The sequence below is a fragment of the Gadus morhua genome, chromosome 21 (assembly GCF_902167405.1).
Source record: "Gadus morhua chromosome 21, gadMor3.0, whole genome shotgun sequence".
Classification (NCBI taxonomy): domain Eukaryota; kingdom Metazoa; phylum Chordata; class Actinopteri; order Gadiformes; family Gadidae; genus Gadus; species Gadus morhua.
Genome location: NC_044068.1, coordinates 21,785,493 through 21,806,167, shown reverse-complemented (window position 1 = coordinate 21,806,167; position 20,675 = coordinate 21,785,493). Strand labels below are relative to the sequence as shown.

The window sequence follows — 20,675 nt, the reverse complement described above, 5'->3', positions numbered from 1 at the left end:
ACCGGATGCTCGATGGCTTTTACTTTTCACTTCCTGCCCGGCTCGACCTGCTCTGTCGAAATTGACGCGGTTTAGCAGCGGCTCGCGGTAAAAATAGAAGTGGACGGAAAGATAGCGCCGCGGCGCGGCCCGCCGCACCTGGGACGCTGCTGAAACGTTCCGCGGCGCGCCCGGTGGAAATGGTCTCATTGATTAGAGTGGAAGCGATCAGCAGCGGTGATATTTGCCAGATATTCGGTTTACCACCCAATCGGATTCATCAAAATAAGTGCGATACATTACGGGCTTAGTATGTTGAGGACGGTTTAGGACACCGTATCGCGAAAAATCACAAACACATGTTGTCGCCATCGATGTCATTTACATCATTTACGTTCTGGCTGCTGCCTGTTTCAGGGACCGTCAGCAAATAACACTCACCGACTGGTGGCAGAGACGTTCGCTCCCATTCGATTAATAAAGAAAATCAAGCCCGAGCCCGTGCACGTTCTGCCCGGCCCGCCCCGACACATTAACTGTAATTATGAGCCCGAGCCCGATTTCAACCCGACATTTTTTTTTTATACATATGTAACTTTGTACACATTTGTTACTAGGTCTACTCTGCTAAATATATATGTAAGGGATAATGCATAGAATGCCGGTCATTATCGGGAAAATAAGCCCCACCAGGGCGAACAGTACACCGACGCGCAGCGAAGGTGTCTTGCTTCGCCCTGAAGGGTCCTATTTTCAATAATGACCGGCGACGTTCTATTCATTAGCCCGCTTATTACACGGCTACTTGCCAAAACGAAAAAATAACTTCACATGCTGTGTCTTTTTTACAATTTATTCGTTACCAGCATTCGTAGTGTTGATTAGCAGAGAAATAATTTGTCCGCAAAGACGGTGACGTCGCTAAGCAACGGAAGACGCTGGGGTTGACAAGTCACCGGACTAATACCCATGCAAGTGAACGGAGCGTTCAACGGCATTGAGAAGACCCATTTAATTAAGACCTATAATATGTCTGTTTATGGCATAGATTTCTCATCAGATTAGGCCAATAAACCAATGATAAAATAAAAACTAGAACTGCAAGCAGTTATGCAGGGGTCCAAGAAGTGTGCATTTTGCCGGCACAACGTGACAAGAAATGTGCATTTCGCCGGCACAACGCGAAGCATGTGTTCAAAACGCTACCCTGAACCTGTGGATACAAAGGATTTGACTGTGGTAGGAGTAGCGAGAAGTCAGTGTTGCGTTTTCGCGGCGAAATCTTGTAGAAGATATACAATTTCCTCGTTTATTGCGCCCCCTAATGGCGAAATATTCCGAAATTTTTATTGAACGTCATTAAGGTTAGCACCGACATGTCTGTACAATTTGGACTCGATCCGATGTCTAATTCTGGATTTCTTTGGATTTTTGATTTTTCACGTCTAATTTAGCTAATAAACAAACATTCAAAACGCTACCGTTTCGTCGTCGAAGGTCGGATCAAAAAAGTGTCTATCATTTCTTGGCGTGTGCGTCTGAAGATGCCGTGTGCAAAGTTTTGTGTCAATTGGTCAAGAAATGTGGGAGGAGTAGCGAAAGAACAGTTTTGCGGTTTTCGCGATTTTGCGAAAAAAAATTATGGACGCAAATGGGCGTGGCCTAGGCCAAAAGATGCAACAGACTCCAGTGAATATGTGGGTACAAGTTTCTGACTGTGGGAGGTTCGGTGTGGGAGTTATAGCCCCAAACGCGTATTCCTTGGTATAGCGCCACCTAGTGACCGGCGTGTCTGGATTTTGTCGTCTGCATAGTCCGAAGAGACCTGGATCTAGTCATGCAATTGGCGTGTCGGCACCATTTACGGTTTGGGCTGTGGGCACACTTTTAGGGAGGTAAGTATAAAAAGAAAAAGAATCCTTACAAAAACAATAGGGATCCAACCTGTTGGCTTGGACCCCTAATAAAAACGCTTGATCAAAGGCCCGGCCCGAGGATAGTGGTGGGAAATTTCGGCCCAACCCGGCCCGCGGGTCGGGTCGGGTCGGGCTCGGGCTCGGGCAGAGAATCTAAACACACCTACTTAGCAGGTGTCTGTAGGCCTATATCAGGAGTTAATACACACCCTGCAGCCAATCAGAATACGAGTATTCCCCCAGACTGTGGTATAAACAATATTATTCACGAGTTATAATCAACCCCTACACATCAATATTAATGATAACCCATTAAATATGGTATGATTTCTAGACGTCATGGCAACATCCGCTCGTGACACTGGACTTGCGAGGCATCGACGCGGACTTCCATTCACATCCAAGAACAATACAAAAGATCTATGGCTAGACCAAAAAACATCAAGACATACAATTCTAAAAAGAACAGATGAAGCAGCCACCCTTTTTCCCCTCGCGGTTTGCCTACAGAGCAGCGCACCTGCATTTAATGTATCCGTGAATTGTCACAATTTCTCAGAATCAAAGGTGAAAGTAGAAACGGGTGGCCTAAAGCTGTCATATTGTTAGTTATCACAGACAAGTTTAAGTAGAAACGGGTGGCCAAAAGCTGTCTTATTGTTAGTTATCACAGACAATTTTTAACAATAAATGTTCTGTACGGAGCTCCTTAAGGGACATTAGGGAGAACGCTCCCGGACAGAACCTTAGTTTGGAAGTCGTGCTTTGTGACACGACAAATACTTCCAATTGAAATACATGTGTTTGAAATTTGTGCTTTTTGACACGATTTTTTTTAAAATACGTGTCCCTGATCACGTTTCAATAGATTAAATAACGTCTATTGATCCCCCGGTGTCACGTATTTTCGTGAGACCGGGTTGGCTGATAACATCTCATCTGCAAAGACGTTGCTCATTGAGGAATGAGGCATTGAAGGCAAAGTCACCTCCATTGTTATTGTATGATATGTATATATACTCCAGCATGAGTTTTCCCCCTGCTCTTTAGAGACTCTCCTTTTGTTCATACTGATGTTCTGCCTGAAATCCCGCAAACCCTGTTGGCCGATGGCCAGCTAGAACACCTTGAACCCCAGTGGACAGCCGCCGCTGACCCACAGCCAGACCATCCGTCGGCCATGTCCGCCGACCGTCAGTCAGCCATCTCTCCAGACCCACAGCCAAACCTCAAGGCCCCCGTCACCAGTCCAGTGGTCGTTCCGGTCCACAAGCCTCGGCTCCTCCTTCTGGAGTGGTTTACTTTATGTAAGGGTGTTTAGAGGAGATCATATATGTTCACATGTTCATATATGTGGGCTTTATAAGTGTACTTTTTACAGTCCCAGCTCAAAACCCAGGATACGTGAATGAAGGTAAACGGATATAATTACAAAACAGGGAATAACAGGAATTTACGCTGGGCAGAAAGTTTGGCAACCAGATAAGCCTCAAATCCGATCAGTCCAAAAAACGAACAAACGGCTTGAGTTCGACCCTTAGCTGCCATCGTTCAGCCACTTATAAAGAAGCCACGGCTGGATCCCTGTACCCCAAACTATTTTAACGCCCTCAAAACTTTATCAAATGCTTTTTAAATCAAAATGCCACCCTGGAGAAATCTCAATATGTTTTTGCCTAAGCACCACAGTACCGAGAACACCTTATTAAAAGTAACCTTGATCTTCTCCAGGCTGCAGATGATGGAAACTGCTCAATTCGAATGCTGCTAGATTTGACACGGTCGATCACTACCTCTTGATTGGCCGTTTGAGAGACTGGGTGTGGCAAATCTGTTTCAGCCCTGGATCGATTCCACTCTTACATCAGAAATAGGAGTTGTGTCCAAAAGTAGCTCATCGTCCACTTACGCCAGCATACCGTCAGGCGTCCAACAAGGCTCCATCCTCTGACCCATCTGCTTCTCATTGTACATGCTATCACTGGGCAGATGATCCACAACCAGAATATCCTGTTTCATTTTAATGCTGACAACACGCAAATGTACCAACCTTTGCAAGGTTGGTCGGTATTGTAATATGGAATTGGTATGCCTTAAAAACTTTATTATTTTTATTTATTTTTTTGTTCATTTGCTTAAATGATTATAGTTTGTTCATTATGAGCCACCGGAGCCACCGTACTGTGTGGCCTCATTCAATCAGAAGGTTAGTTCCCCTTTGCTTCCGGTTTGTATCGCAGTTGATTGAAGGCTTGGATTAAATGCAGTCGTTTGATCTCGGTGTGATCCTTCACTCATACCAACCAGTAGGAACGTTCTATATGGTGTCAGAAGCGAGTACGGACTCCTCGCCAGTGTTTTCTTTTTCCTTTTTTTTTGCCGGTCGTCGTTGAACAACCTGTTGGATTTAACCGTGCTAGCGTAGCTATCACCATTTAAGAACGCTGTTTTCCTTTCCCCGACGTGATGGCGGATGGATTTCGCAGACCGGACCTCTCGTTTTTTATGAAAATATCGCCGAGAATTGGCGTATTTTTGAGCGGGAGTACGACATTTTTATTGCTGCCGCACACTCAGAAAAGTCAGCAAAGACTCAAGCTTATATCCTTCTCAACATTGCTGGCCCAGACGCCATCGAACGAGAGCGGTCTTTTGTCTACTCTGCTGAAGTGTGCGCGCCAGGAGATGATGGAGGGATCATCAACCCAGCTGAGTCTCGAGAGGACTCCGAATGTTTGAGTGGAAAGATTCGGGAAATCTGCAATCCTCAAAACAACAGGACTATGGAAAGGCACAAATGTCATACCAGAAGTCAGAAACAAGGTGAGAGCATTGAATCATTCACAAGTGATTTAAGGGTTAAGGCTAAATGCTGCCAGATAAGCTTGCTGCCATTTTGGAGACCAAAATGGCAGCAAGCTTATCTGTGGCCGCATCGTGTGCGGCGTTACCAGCGAGCTAAAACTAGCCAAAGCCATTTCTATCTGTCGAATACACGAGATGACAGAGGAAAGCAGCAAGACGTTAGCATCACAGAGCAATGCAACCAGTGTTAATGCAGTTAGGTTAGTTTCAAATAAAATGTATTGGCCAAAGCCCCAGCCCCCCGCACAGACCGTCATGAGGTGCAATAATTGTGGAGGGAGCCACGCAGCCAAGCGGGAAAGGTGTCCAGCATTCGGACAACAGTGTCACAGTTGCCAAAAGTTCAACCACTACAAAAGTTGCTGTAAGTCTAAAGCGTGCAGCAAAAATAGGCAACATCCCAGACAGAATGGCAGACATGCGGTTAACGAGCTAGAAATGGAGGAACACACATGTGACGATGGAACGTTCTATGTGGATGGAGTTGAAGTTGACAGTCATGTTGATTGTGTGAATCTAAAAGCCATTGAAACGGATGAAGGATTTGTCACAATGCACATAAAGACACCAATCAGCACCAATCAGACTTTGTATCAATCCCAAAGACCTCAACACCGCATTGAAAAGACCCCACCACCCAATGCGCATCGTGGAAGAGGTGGCAGCGCCGATGTCCGGGGCAACAGTTTTTTCTGTTCTGGATGCGAAGAACTCTTTCTGGCAGATACGTCTCAACAAGAGATCATCACTGCTGACCACATTCAGCACCCCATTTGGGCGCTACAGATTCCTTCGGATGCTCTTTGGCATTAATTCCGCCAGTGAAGTATTTCAGCGCTCCATGGAAAAACTGTTTGCGGGTTACCCCTGCTCAGTCATCGTCGATGACATCATCATAGGAGGCCGCGTAGTGGCTGAACACGATGCCAACTTGAGAAAACTGCTCGAAAACTGCTCGAAAGGGCACGGGAGATCAATCTCAAGCTAAACCCAGACAAATGTAAATTTCGCCTGGACCAAGTAGCATACTTAGGCCACATCTTCACAAGCAATGGCCTAAAAGTGGACCCGTCTAAAACTGCAGCGATCAATGACATGCCAGTCCCCACGGATGTGACCTCACTACAACGCTTCCTGGGCATGGTCAACTACCTTAGAAAGTACATTCCAAATCTCAGCGACATTGCAGCGCCCCTTAGGCAACTCACCCGCAAAGAGACAGCATGGTGCTGGTTCCAACAGCATCAGGAAGCCTTCGAGCGCCTCAAGTCATGCCTGGCCAGCCCACCAGTACTGGCGTATTACAATGTCAAAGACCCAGTTACACTGACCTGCGACGCGTCAGGTTATGGACTAGGAGCAGCATGCTTACAGAACGGCAGACCTGTAGCCTTTGCGTCGCGTGCTCTCAAAGACACTGAGACACGATACGCTCAAATAGAAAAGGAGCTTCTAGCTGTTGTGTTTGCCTGCACAAAATTCAAAGACTATGTCTACTGTGGCAGCCCGGTTCGCGGATGTTTCTGTCGCACACGGAATGCACCACACTCAGGGTCCAAGGTAAGCCGTAGTCGGCGTTTATTCAATGAAGGTACAGGGTAAAGCAGACACTATCGATCGTGGCCTCCGCGAGGCTCTCTCCTCTCGACTCGCCGGATGTCGTGTTGGATCACCGAGGTCCGCCCCGGGAGCTCGGAGAAGACGTCCTGGTGTTGCAGGACCAGGTCAGCGAGGTCTTGCTTCTGGTCTGGGCTGAGGTCCTCTCCTACCGGAACCACCGGGACCCCTCGACGAGCCACCAGCCCCAGGGGTGCCGGACCGGGCGGATTCCCCCCCTCCTTCCACTGTTTCAGAATGTTCACATGGTAGAGTTGGGTAGGCTTACGCCTCCCGGGTTGCCGCACTCGGTAGTTTACCTCCCCAACTCTCTCGACCACCTCGTATGGCCCCTGCCATTTGGCCAAGAACTTGCACTCCGCCGTCGGGACCAGGACCAGCACCAGCTCCCCAGGCCGGAAGACGCGCAGCTGGGCTCCCCGATTGTAAATCCTCGCCTGGGCCTGCTGGGCACGCCCGAGATGTTCCCGGACGATGGGCCAGACTTGGGCCATGCGGTCCCTCACCTGTTCCACGTGCTCCACCACGGTGCGGTGGGGTGACGGTTGGCTCTCCCAGGTCTCCTTGGCGAGGTCCAGGATTCCGCGAGGCCTCCTCCCGTACAGGAGCTCGAACGGGGAGAAGCCCGTAGAGGCCTGGGGTACCTCCCGCACCGCGAACAGGACATGGGGCAACAGCTGGTCCCAGTTCTTCCCGTCTGTGTCCATGGCCTTTTTCAGCATCTGTTTTAGGGTTTTGTTAAACCGTTCCACCAGGCCGTCCGTCTGGGGGTGGTACACCGACGTCCGGAGCTGTTTGACCTGGAGGAGTCTAAGCAGTTCTTTCAGGACACGAGACATAAAGCACGACCCCTGGTCCGTCAGTACTTCCCGTGCTATCCCCACCCGGCTAAACAGAAGCATAAGCTCCCTCGCTACCGCCTTAGCGGTGGCCGCGCGCAGGGGTCAGGCTTCGGGGTACCGGGTTGCATAGTCCACCAGCACCAGGATGTAGCGGTGTCCCCGGCTGGTCTTGGGGAGAGGTCCCACAATGTCCAGAGCTATCCTATCAAAGGGCGTCTCTATGATGGGCATGGGGATGAGCGGATTCCTCGCCGAGGGGCGAGGAGCTACCCGCTGGCACACCGGGCACGATTGACAGTAACGTTCAACATCCCTTTTTACCCCCGGCCAGTAAAACCGCGCCAAGACCCGATCCCGGGTTTTGTCCATGCCCAAGTGGGCTCCCAGGAGGTGCGTGTGGGCCATGTACAGCACCTTGCTGACATACGGGCGAGGGATCACTAATTGTTCGGTCACCGCCCCGTCCCGTTCCACCACCCGGTACAGCAGGGCCCCCCTGGTGCTAAAGTGTGGGTGTGGTAGGCTACTCACCGAGTCCCGGGTCTGTCCATCGTGTGCGAGGACGTGGCTCCAGGTGTGCTTGAGGGCGTCGTCCCGCAGCTGGGCGCTAGCGAACTGACCCGGCCGTGAGGTTCCTACCCCCCCCTCCGGCAGGAAGTCCGAAAACTCGGTGAGAGGGGAGCTCTCGGCGTCCTCGGGTGGGTCGTTCAGGTCTGGCGCCGTCAGGGTATCCGACGTGTCGGGTCCGGACCGCGGTGGTCCAGCAGCACAGCCTCTCGAGGAGGTTGGAGTCCCCGGTGGCGAGGGACCGTCCCCTTCCGGCCCGGTGTCCTCTGCCGATGCCTCCTCCTGGGTCGCCGGGATCCGGGTGGCCCCATACGCCGGTCGCGTCTTCCTCCCCGCTCGGGGAGGCGGCTCTCTCGTTACCCGATTTTCCCGCTCCGGATCCCAGAGTCTATGGAAAATCGGGCAATCCCTCCCGATAAGGAGGGGTACCGGTAGGTGGGGTACGATCCCTGCCCGGGCCGTGAACACCCCGTAGGGGGTCCGGATGACCACATGGCAAGACCCGTAGGTCCGGGTATCCCCGTGTACACAGGCCACCTCCATAGGCTCCCCACCCTTCCCCCCAGCTAGTTCGGGACGAAGGAGGGTCACTGCACTACCCGTGTCCAGGAGGGCCTGTGTGTCCTGGGTCATAACCCGTGCTGGGACAGTCGGGGACCCGGCTAACCCCTGTGCCCAACAGGTGGCCAGCATACAGGGCCGGTGCGTGTCTCCGTCCGCGTAGGCCGACGGCATCGACACGTCTCTGTCCCCGGGACAGTCTCGTGCCAGATGTCCCGGCTGTCCGCAGGCGTAGCACCACCTCGTGTCTCGAGCCTCCCGGGACACGACCGGCGGCTCCGGTGGTGGTGTCCGCGACGCCGTCAGGGGCCCCCTCCGGTCACGTCGGGTCTCCGTCGGTCGCAGGTTGGTCCGGGGACTGGCGCTGAGTTGCTGGGCCACTTGCCAGTTCTCTAATTGCCGGATCAGGTCGTCTACCGACTCGGGATGGTGGTGGGCTAGGACCCTCCGGGCGTCGGCTGGCAGCTGGCGGACGGTGTTGTCGATAAGCACCCGATCCAGCGAGCAGGGTCCCTCACCCGTGGCCAACCACCTCCTCACTAGCCGCCCCTGCTGGGCGATCTGGGTCCGCACCGCACCATGGATGTCGAACCGCCAGTCGTGAAATCGTTGGGCGCGGGCGGCGAGGTTGTGCCCGTAGTAGGCCATTATGGCCTGTTTGAGCACCGGATACTGGTCGGCGTCCTCGGGTGGTAGATCCTGGCTTGCCTGCTGCGCAGGTCCGGTGAGGAAGGGCGAGATGATGTGGGCCCACTGTTCGGCCGGCCAGCTCTCCCTCCGGGCGGTCCTCTCAAACACCTCCAGGTACGCCTCGACATCGTTGTCCGGCCCGAGTTTAGTGAGCCGGCTGGTCGGATCGGCTGTCGGCGCGGCTGGCGGCGTGTTGTGGACGGCATGCTGCGTGAGACGGAGCACCGCTTCGCGGAGCAGAGCGAGACTCTCCGCCGTCTCCCGCTGTGACGCGGCCGCCTGCGCCAGGATCTGTTGTTGTCTCTGAGCCACCGTGGGAGCGGCGGCGCCGTCGGGGTTCTGCATGCTGGATTGAGTGGGTACGTTACCGCGTGAGGTAGTGGCGTCGGGCTGCCTGCATTCTCCACCATATGTGGCAGCCCGGTTCGCGGATGTTTCTGTCGCACACGGAATGCACCACACTCAGGGTCCAAGGTAAGCCGTAGTCGGCGTTTATTCAATGAAGGTACAGGGTAAAGCAGACACTATCGATCGTGGCCTCCGCGAGGCTCTCTCCTCTCGACTCGTCGTTGGCTGCTCCTACTAGTTCCCCCGGTGTGCGTCCGTGACCGTCTTTTAAGCCGGCTCTCCCCTCCTCCGGCCGGGTGCGTTGCATCCCGGTGATTGCGCCGGATGCCGGCTCATGCTCTGCTGCCGACTGGTGGGTGAAGGCGGTACACCCCGTCGACCACTACCCCGCGGTTCCCCCGGGTAGGGAGCGGGTTGTCACACTACGGAAAGCCCACAATCGTAGAAACCGACCACCAGCCCTTGGTGACCATCATAAAAAAGCCCATTCATGCCGCTCCTGCCCGTCTCCAGAGAATGCTGCTTCGCCTGCAAAGTTACGACATCGACCTGATCTACAAAAAGGGCAAGCACATGTACCTGGCAGACACCCTCTCCAGAGCTCCCAGCTCACATGCACCACAGAGCTCTTTTGAAAACGGTGACTACGAAGTCATGACTGTGAGCTACATATCCTCAGCCCGCCTCGAGGAACTCCGTTAAAGTGCGTATTGGAAGTTAGATACTGCAGTGAAGAATCATATAGGAAGAAAATTCAAATACACGATTTTTTAGTTTTTATTAATAAATCTACACTACAAGTGGCATCTTGAGCCGTTTTTGTGATACAATATTACTTCCGCGTCTCAAACGCTTGTTTTCGAGCGTGACGTAGGAATTGTTAGACGGATGTTCTAATCATCATAGACTACATGGGCAACATAACAGCAATGGATAACAGTTTCGGACCACTTCCGTACAATTTTGAGCCAGCTAGCCGTGAGGGAGAACAGCAACCAACTAATAGGGGGAGACACCATGGCAATAGGAGGGAGATAGAGTTGTGGTGTCAGGAGAATTATGGTGAACCAGGAGCGGCTGAACATCAACACGGCCACGGAGAAAGAGCTCATGACCCTGCCCGGGTCAACCGACCCATGGCGCGGAGCATCGTGGAGTACCGGGACTGCATCGGGGGCTTCAAGAAGGTGGAGGACCTAGCGCTGGTGAATGGGATAGGCGCCACCAAACTGGAGATTATTAAAGTGGAGATCTGCGTGTCGAGTAGGACCAGTTCGTCGCAGCACTCCCCGTCCTCCCTGCGGAGAGACCCGGAGCATATGTCCTCCTGCAGCGGCATGAACATCAACACCGCCACCCCGCCGCAGCTCATGAGCATCCGCGGCATCACGGAGAAAATCGCCCGGAACATTGTCGCCTATCGGACCCAACACGGCCCGTTCAAGAGCATCGAGGACCTGGTTCGGGTCGATCACATAAACTGCTCCCTACCGGACAAGATCCGTTTCCAGGTGTTTGTGGAGCGCTCAAGAACTCCGTCCACCAATACCAACGGCGGGCTGACCTACACGGGTCGGTCCCATCCGAGCCCAACCTCGTTCAGCCTCCGGAGCGACGACCTCGACCTCCCGCCGGGAGGACCCACGCAGATGGTGTCCCTGCGGCCCCGCGTGGCACCGGCCCCGGGCCCGCGGGACGGCCGGGCCGCGGTGCCCCTGGCCACCTGGGACCTTCAGCGCTGCTCCAGTGAAAAGGCCAACAACCCTGGCGTCAAAGAGGTCGTGTGTATGACCCTACTGGAGAACGAGTGAGTACAACTAACGTGAGGGTTTGCGCTGAACACATTGTGTCTTCTTGGGATACGTTGTTTCCTGTGTGTAAACACGTTGGTGTCAGGGGATTTCATGTAAGATAACTAAACCGGCTAGGCAACGCAAACTAACATTCTGAGCCAAACTGAACACAGAGCCCCAGACCTGCATGTCTACCCTGGGTCTGGACCCCCAGACCTGCATGTTGGTCTAGACCCCCCCAGGCCTGCATGTCTCCCCTGGATCTAGACCCCCCCAAGACCATATGTCTCCAGCCCATCTCCAGTGAGTGCCGCCGTTTGACTTCCAGGCGACCGGCCCAGCAGCCTGTAAAGGTTGCGTGGAGGCGTGTGTGTTTGCACAGCACTAGCTTGCGATCAATCACAAGATCCCATGATGGTTGTGTTGAGAGAGGGAGACGTTCTACACGGACACGCCCACCCGTCTGCAGGCTGTCGGAGGAAGCCCAGATCCGTGCTGGCGGTGTGAAGCAGCGGGGTTATTACAGGCTATCAGCTCAGACTGGGTCCACTCATGACAATGCAAAACAAACACACGCAGAGGCAGCAGAGGAGCCGCGCAAATGAACGTGTATTTGGTGACAGAGGCGAAAAAAATGTCCTTTCTCTTCACCTGTACAAAATGCACCCAGGCTCGAAAGCCTGCTCCATCCTTTCTCCGATCGGGGAAACTGTGAAATCGGAGATGGTCGGACAGGAGGTCGGAGTTGGAACAACCCCCACAGATACAAAACCTCATCTCGTCGATTAGAAAAACCCAAAAACCACAGGGGGGGGAAATACAAGACCGCTCACCGCGGTAACTACTCACAACTACGCATAGAGCTGAGGCAGCAACAGCGACCGCGTCTACCAATTCCTACGTAATATGACGCGTTCGCCTTGCTCAAAATAGTCACTTTAAAACTGGATTTTTTGCCGATATACTTTTTTAAACTGATAAAATCCTGCATTTTAATTTCAAAGGGCAATTTTCAGAGAATGTTATGTATAAATATTAGAGCTGTCAAGCGATTAAAATATTTAATCGTGATTAATCGCATTAATGTCATAGTTAACTCTAATTAATCGCGATTAATCGCAAATTCTTTTTCTATGCTAAATATCCCTTGATTTTTTTGTCCCATAATTCTTCTCATTTTAATTCTCTTATCAACATGGTGAAGTGCATCGGCTTGCCTTGTGCAAATGATTTTTTATTGATAACAACATTGGCATATACACTGATCAAAACAGGACGATACAAAGAAAGAGCCTATAGTGCAATTAAACGACTGCTTTGAACAAATGTCATTTGAACATAGCAGTCAGGCTACTGCTTCTTAGTAATTGCGTTAATCGCGCGATAATTTTTTTAACGCCGTTAAATTTGGTTTGCGTTAACGCCGTTAATAACGCGTTTAACTGACAGCTCTTTTAAAAACATTAACTTCCAATACGCACTTTAACATACAGCGGAAGACAAGGTGCTACAGACTCTTACCACAATCATTCAACGCGGATGGCCCACCAGAGAAAGCCAACTCCAGCCTGCCATCAGCCATTTCTTTCCATACAGAGATGAGCTGATAGTGGAAGATGGCATCGTCATGAAAGGCCATAAAGCGGTCATCCCCCAATCACTGCACAGGGAGTACATCAACATTGTGCACAAAGGCCACCCAGGTATTGAGGCAACCAAACGTAGAGCTAGAGGTGTAATCTTCTGGCCTGCTATGTCTAAGAACATTACAGCAGAGGTGCTCTCATGTGCAGTGTGCAATAGCACAAAGTTGCATCAGCGAAAAGAGCCCCTCCAACTCCACCCTGTTCCAGATCTGCCATGGTCCACAGTGGCTGCAGACATTCTTGATTGGCATGGCAAACATTATCAAGTTCTCGTGGATTCATACCCCGGCTGGTTCGAACTCGACCTGCTCCGAGATTTGACCTCATCAGCCGTCATATACAAATTGAAAAGACACTTTTCGGTACACGGTACACCTCACATACTCATCACAGACAATGCTAGACAGTTCACCAGCCAGCACTTCAAGGATTTTGCTAAACAATGGGATTTTACTCATACCACAAGCAGCCCGGAGTTTCCCCAGTCAAACGGACTCGCGGAAAGAGCAGTCCGCAGTGCCAGGCAACTCATGGAGAAATCGCACAGAGAAGGATCTGATGTGTTTCTCAATATCCTGATCCTCAGAAACATTCCCCGTGACCCAACATTAGGCTCTGCTGCTGAGCGTCTTATGTCACGCCAAACTCGAGCAGCCATTCCAGTGAGCACTATACTGCTGGAGCCTGCCACGAGGAATGTCAAGCAAGTTGCCGCCCAACTTCTCAACAAAAGGCTCACCCTGAAGCGCTGCTATGACAAGTCGAGCCACCCACACTACAGTCCTACATAGTTCAAGCAGATGGGAAGAATTATAGGAGAAATCGCCACAATATGCTTCCTGTCGCAGAGCCACCATCGCCGCAGCTCGTTGATGACCCAGACCAACAGGACAACAGCCCCCCTACAGTGGACAGTTCTCCCCCACCACAAATGCAAGCATCACAAACGGTGCAACCACAACAACCATCCTCTCCCCAGCCCCAGTCCACAACACCCTCACACATTGAGAATCAAGACACACAATACACCACACGCTCAGGTCGCACCTGCAAACCAAATCCCAAATACATGTGAAAAAAAAAAGAAGAAGAAAAGAAGAAGGAACAATCCCATCTATCCAGCGAGTTTAATATTGGGACATTTGATGTACTTAAACTCTCAAAGTGTTTAGTAGGCTATGAAGAGGCCTAAACGTCAAAAGTGAAATAAGAAGTGTTCAATTAACCTTATTTGTTTGATTTAAGTTGCAATTTTTACCAGTGCTATTTTGTTGACGGTGCTAAAGACGAAAAGGAGAGGATGTAGATCATTTGCTTAAATTATTATAGTTTGTTCATTATGAGCCACCGGAGCCGCCGCTGTGTGGCCTCATCCAATCAGAATGTTTGTTCCCCTTTGCTTCCGGTTTGTATCGCAGTTGATTGAAGGCTTGGATTAAATGCAGTCGTTTAATCTCGGTGTGATCCTTGACTCATACCAACCAGTAGGAACGTTCTACACCTGAAGTTAATATATCAAAACAATCAGCAACCCTGTTTCTAAAGCATACAGTGTCAAAATTCACTGTCAAATGGACGTTGGCGAAATGATGTGTATACCGCTTTAAGTCCCAGCCTGCATTGTAGAGAGGCCACGGTTCAAAAAGGCAACTTCAATCAAATGCATCCAATTAATTTTTTTTCTAGCATGGGTATACTAGGGAATCTCCTCTTAGTAGCCTACGCGTTTTTGACGCAATGTGAGAGCCGTTTAAATATTGGAGATATTCTGTAGTGGCGAAAAACCGTGGTCGGGTTTTTCCTATAACGCCAAGTTCCAAGGTTTTTATCCTTTTGCCACACGGAGAAAGCAGCTGATGCCATTGTTTGACGCGCAGTTTGTGTCCGAGAAAATAGTGAGAGCTTGACTGTCCAAGGCCGTCATTAATTGTAAATAAAATATAACAAATAAGGATGCAAAGCAAGTATCTATATCAATGTGTTTCACAAACAGAACGTTCAATAACTGTATCTGCTCGTCCGCCTTCTCCCCGTCATGCACTCCGTCACCTATTTAAAGGGTGCACCATCAGCACCTGTCGCAGGTGTTCAGTCATCACAGGTGGGAAAGAAGGAGAAATTAGTGGGTCAATCAAAACATCAAAAACTTAAATGTGGCTCCTACATATTCAATTATATCACTTTAAAATGTATATGCCGTCTTTAGCCTTATTGCTATGAATGTAACACCATATAGTCCCACAGTCACCTGGTACATGTGTGACGAGTTTGCAATTGTTATAACTTTTGGAGCCAAAAAGTCAGTTTAAAAAGAATAATAGTAACGAATACAATGGGAATCCTACGTTTCTCGTAGGATACCTAATACTAACGATTACAATAGGGTCCCTAGGGTTTCGTAGGACCCCTAATAATACCAATGATTACAATAGGGTTCCTACGGTATAGGAACCCTAATAATACCAACGATTACCATAGGGTTCCTACATCATTCGTAGGACCCCTGATAAATTCTAAGGACATGCAGGCATCTCATGTTCTCAGAACAATACCTACTAGCAATCATTTCCTTATTAAACCAGAAGGCCCCTCAGGTCCTCAGAACAAGAACTTCTAACCATTCCAAGGGCCTGCCTGAAGTCTTTCTTCCATTTCTGCAGCAACCCTTTGAAAGAATGTGCTGGCTGCTATCGCATCCACTGAATCCTTTGGTGTTTTTAAATCAAGTTCAAATTGATTGAATGAAATGGAGCACTTGATGCATTGTTTTCATTATCATGCGCCTATGCACTCCTTTCCTTAACATGCTCCTAAATTAGACTGTTGGTTTGTGTAGTGGCTTTGCATACACTGTAAATATTCGGTACAGCACTGGTACCAACCTGGTCTGTTTTTTAAGGAGCTCTATATATATATATATATATATATATATAGAATAAACTAACTTAAACAAAGAAAAAAATATATTTTATGTATTTTCTATGGTTCTTATCGTTAACATAAAACACCACAATCTTTCCCCAAAACAAGGGAACATCTAGTGTTAGGCGTCAAGAGGTGATCGGTTGAGAGTGTGGAACGCTTTAATAGGCCTAGTGCATAATGTCACAATACATATAGCACACAAATCCCCATAAGTGCATGGGTAAATTGGCCATGGACTCATTTTGACAACAGTTCGCCAGAGCGTCCATTGCGCGATACCAATCAGCACAATGGAGAACACCTGCGACGGAGGAAAAGGAAGACCAGGTAACATTTAAAAGCTGTGCCACGTTTCTTCGGAGGGGAAGCTGGAAGCACGTGAGAACCAGGAAACCTCCAGGACCCGATTTGGACCTGTCGACGACTGGATCTAGCGGACCCTATCCCAGCAGGTCCTAGGGAGCACGCACGCCGGACGAGGTTGGCAGCCACGGAACGGAGCGCCAGACGGGAGCGACCTCCCTTTTCAGGGCCGTGACCAACCAGCCCGGAGAGACAAGAACGCTGACTCTTCCGTGGCTCAGGGAGCCATAGTATTCATTTGGTTTTCCCCGTGTTGGGCACAGACCCACGCGGTTTCCGTTGTGCAATGAATAAATGCCCCACATTGGGCTTTGAATGGACCTTGGCGTGTGGTAATTCCTGAATGATAGAGACATTCCTGGGGCCGGGTCGCCACATTAGATAAACACTTATGCCTATAATGGAAAACACTGGATACATTTTGAACACATTTTATTTCAATTTAACAAGAGAACATTAGTTAGCAGTCACCTGTCTCCTTTGTCGATATTTCAGAGTTTTGGTGAGATGCAGCCAAAATATCAATATGTTCATGATGATGTAGAGAGAAAGATTAACAATGCTCAATATAACGTGAATGTAATGTGGAGGAACACAAAGAGGCAGACACATCATTTCCAAGAGACCCTGAGAAGCCCTGGTGCCTTGTTACTCAGCTGACAAATAGCAGGACAGCAAGACAGCAATGCTGGTGGCTGGGTTAGCATTGTAGCAAGGACCTGGTCAACAGAGGCATGTAGCTCAGGGGTTAGTACGGGCCCGTTTCCTGCCTGGAAGAAGCATTACAAAATAGGGAAGCATAATCCCACACATTTTATTTGTCAGATGAATTAATTTAAAATAAAACGTAATTATGCTCAGAGAGGTAGACCAAAACAGTAAAAAAATAAAAGTAGTAAAAAGTATATTTTGCACACCGGCATAAAGAAAAGCTTTTCCTTTGGATTTCAGAAAGTCGAGCATGTGTGACACTTTATGGCTAAACTGTACAAGCAAAACCAAGCAGTCAAGATAGTAGAATGAAGTGGGCTTACAGAGCTGGACAGAAACAGGTTTGATATTTGCATTATGTAAAGCCTTTTAACGCTATGTACAGCCTGTATAACTGTGTACTTGTGGAAGTGTGTTAGTACTCAGTGGAAGGAGAAGCTGGAAGCAGGGAGGCCTCCACACCACTGGCTGATGAAGGTCAGCACATCCTGGCACTCTGGGCTGTGCGTTGTCTGCAGGGCGCGCACACACACACACACACACACACACACACACACACACACACACACACACACACACACACACACACACACACACACACACACACACACATTACAATAAACAAATGTTGTCTTTCCATCTCCGTTGTGCACGTTGCTATTATCAGGGATGTTCAAGTTACCCAAAGTCGGACAATCTAAAATTGGACCGGTGAATAAATGGTTAATAGACTCATTTTTTACAGCACTTTTCAGACCTATGGCCACTCAAAGTTCTCTACAATTCGTCGATCAAATTCATCCATTCATACACAACAACTTGCTATTCATTCAGCCATTCATACACTCATACATGCACAACGGCTTGCTTCTCATTCTGCCATTCACACATGTTCATGCACCAACGGCGGTGACCCCCATGCTAGGCAGCAGCCCCCCCTGCATGGCCACAACCAGGCATGGAAGCTCACTTAGCATCACTCACAAGTAGCAGTGGATGTCAGAGTGGAAGGGCACCCTTTTCAGGTCATTTTTACACTACAACGTTTTTATTCATTCATTTTGGAAGAGTTAATTTTAAGAGTTCTAGGAAGGATACGTAGGTACATTTGTCAGAATAAAGAAAAACAACAATAAATCGCTGTCGGTAAAGTAAGGATTTTCATTGAACCAAGTGCCAAGCACTAACAATCACTTGGTTTACCAATTCCCTATATACAACAAAGATGTTACATAAGATGCTTCACAATGCTAAGTACTAAGTGCAATGACGTACAACATACAATAAGTGTGATGTTGTATATAGCATGCTTATTTCACTGTGTGGTGTTAGTGTGCCCTCTCGCCGTCCGTTTCGCTTTGTCATCTGGTCCTGATAAGGACTAGTCTGGCTGTACCCAGACCAAGCTCAATCTACGATTGAATCTACGGACCAAGCTCAATCTATGATTGAGCTTGGTCCGGGGAGGCTGCCGTAATTTTCTTCAGCGCAAGAGGCGTGATCAACGGGCCTAGTTCAAATGACTTTGTACGCAATTGGATAGTCCTTCAACCAATCAGACCAACGATCCGGATGACGTACTATGCAGAGGGACAGAGAAACTCCAGGCAGGTGTCAACAAACGTGACCTGTATCTCAACGACCTATGCATGGTTACTTACTCACTGCCTCGTTTTGATAATTTGTCGCAAATCAAAGTTGTGTATGTTGAATGTAAATAAAGGAAGTCTGAACATACTTTAATTTAGTTTAACTAAAGTATGTTTTTACAAATGTCAATGAAGTGTGGGGGAGGAAAATGTGTGTCTCACCTTGGTGGCCATCAGGAACTTGTTCCAGTCATCCTTGTTGGAGGCCTTCCCTGGAGCTTTGAAGTCCATCTTGTTCCTCAGCACGGGGTAACCTGCAGCAGGTTAGACATCGTTCTGTACTACCAGTTATCATACATCAAACATGTTTAATGCACTGCTGCTCGAAGTTTCTATACCTGATTTAAGCAAAGAAAAAAGAAGTACAAAATAACCAAAGCCTTCAACCTATGACCTAAAATAACATTGAAGGTCATGGCATGGGAATGAAGGGCACATCAATGCACAATACGCTGGTTGACACTAAGGACGTCACCACCAGGACACATGGGGGGTGTTCCATTACTACAAGGACTGCGTGAGGCTGAGTGACTGCATAGTGACTACCTTAGTCTGAAAGATGGGAAGAAAGAAAAGGATGGAGAATTGTGGTTAAAGTAAAAGGTAGAGCCATATTCCACGTTTTACGGTTATATCATAGGGTATGTGTGTATTTGGTACCAGTGATGTCATATCATAGGGTATATGTGTATGCTACCAGTGATGTCATATCATAGTGTCTGTGTGTATGTTACCAGTGATGTAATATCATAGTGTATGTGTGTATGTGGTACCAGTGATGTCATATCATAGTGTCTGTGTGTATGTTACCAGTGATGTCATATCATAGTGTATGTGTGTATGTGATACCAGTGATGTCATATCATAGTGTCTGTGTGTATGTTACCAGTGATGTCATATCATAGTGTATGTGTGTATGTGGTACCAGTGATGTCATATCATAGTGTCTGTGTGTATGTTACCAGTGATGTCATATCATAGTGTATGTGGTACCAGTGATGTCATATCACAGTGTATGTGTGTATGTTACCAGTGATGTCATATCATAGTGCATGTGTGTATGTTACCAGTGATGTCATATCATAGTGTATGTGTGTATGTGGTACCAGTGATGTCATATCACAGTGTATGTGTGTATGTTACCAGTGATGTCATATCATAGTGTATGTGTGTATGTTACCAGTGATGTCATATCATAGTGTATGTGGTACCAGTGATGTCATATCATAGTGTCTGTGTGTATGTTACCAGTGATGTCATATCATAGTGTATGTGTGTATGTGGTACCAGTGATGTCATATCACAGTGTATGTGTGTATGTTACCAGTGATGTCATATCATAGTGTATGTGTGTGTGTATGTTACCAGTGATGTCATATCAGAGTGTATGTGTGTATGTGGTACCAGTGATGTCAAACACAGTGTATGTTTGTATGTTACCAGTGATTTCATATTATTGTGTATGTGGTACCAGTGATGTCAAACACAGTGTATGTGTGTATGTTACCAGTGATGTCATATCACAGTGTATGTGTGTATGTTGAAAGTGATGTCATAGTGTATGTGTGTATGTGGTACCAGTGATGTCATATCATAGTGTATGTGTGTATGTGGTACCAGTGATGTCATATCATTGTGTATGTGGTACCAGTGATGTCATATCATAGTGTCTGTGTGTATGTAGTACCAGTGATGTCATATCATAGTGTCTGTGTGTATGTGGTACCAGTGATGTCATATCATAGTGTCTGTGTGTATGTGGTACCAGTGATGTCATATCATAGTGTCTGTGTGTATGTGGTACCAGTGATGTCATATCATAGTGTCTGTGTGTATGTGGTACCAGTGATGTCATATCATAGTGTCTGTGTTTATATGGTACCAGTGATGTCATATCATAGTGTCTGTGTGTATGTGGTACCAGTGATGTCATATCATAGTGTCTGTGTGTATGTGGTACCAGTGATGTCATATCATAGTGTCAGTGTGTATGTGGTACCAGTGATGACGCAGGGCAGGGACCGGATGCCAGTGCTGGTGGCCAGCAGTGAAGCTTCGTAGGTGTCTCTCTCGTCCCTGGGTAGAACTTGCTCCACACGCTGGTCCATGGAGACGGCCAGGACCCAGTCCCTGATCTCCTCCCGCTGGGCCTCCTACAAACAGACACATAACAGTCAGACACACAACAGTCAGACACACAGGC

General features: G+C 48.7%; 1 protein-coding gene across 2 annotated transcripts in view; it reads right to left on the bottom strand.

The window, feature by feature from the left end:
- ift172 (intraflagellar transport 172) overlaps positions 1-20,675 on the bottom strand; it is a 98,284-nt gene that overhangs the window by 5,387 nt on the left and 72,222 nt on the right. The window contains exons 46-49 of one of the 2 annotated variants that reach the window (XM_030344741.1): positions 20,472-20,625; positions 18,635-18,726; positions 17,246-17,335; positions 16,528-16,882 (exon numbers count right to left, since the gene is read on the bottom strand). In XM_030344741.1, the coding sequence (XP_030200601.1) occupies positions 17,246-17,335; positions 18,635-18,726; positions 20,472-20,625 (336 nt within the window). In that variant the 3' untranslated portion in view covers positions 16,528-16,882. Of the gene's footprint in view, positions 1-16,527; positions 16,883-17,245; positions 17,336-18,634; positions 18,727-20,471; positions 20,626-20,675 lie in introns of those variants that run through there. The other variant, XM_030344742.1, reaches the window with a different exon arrangement.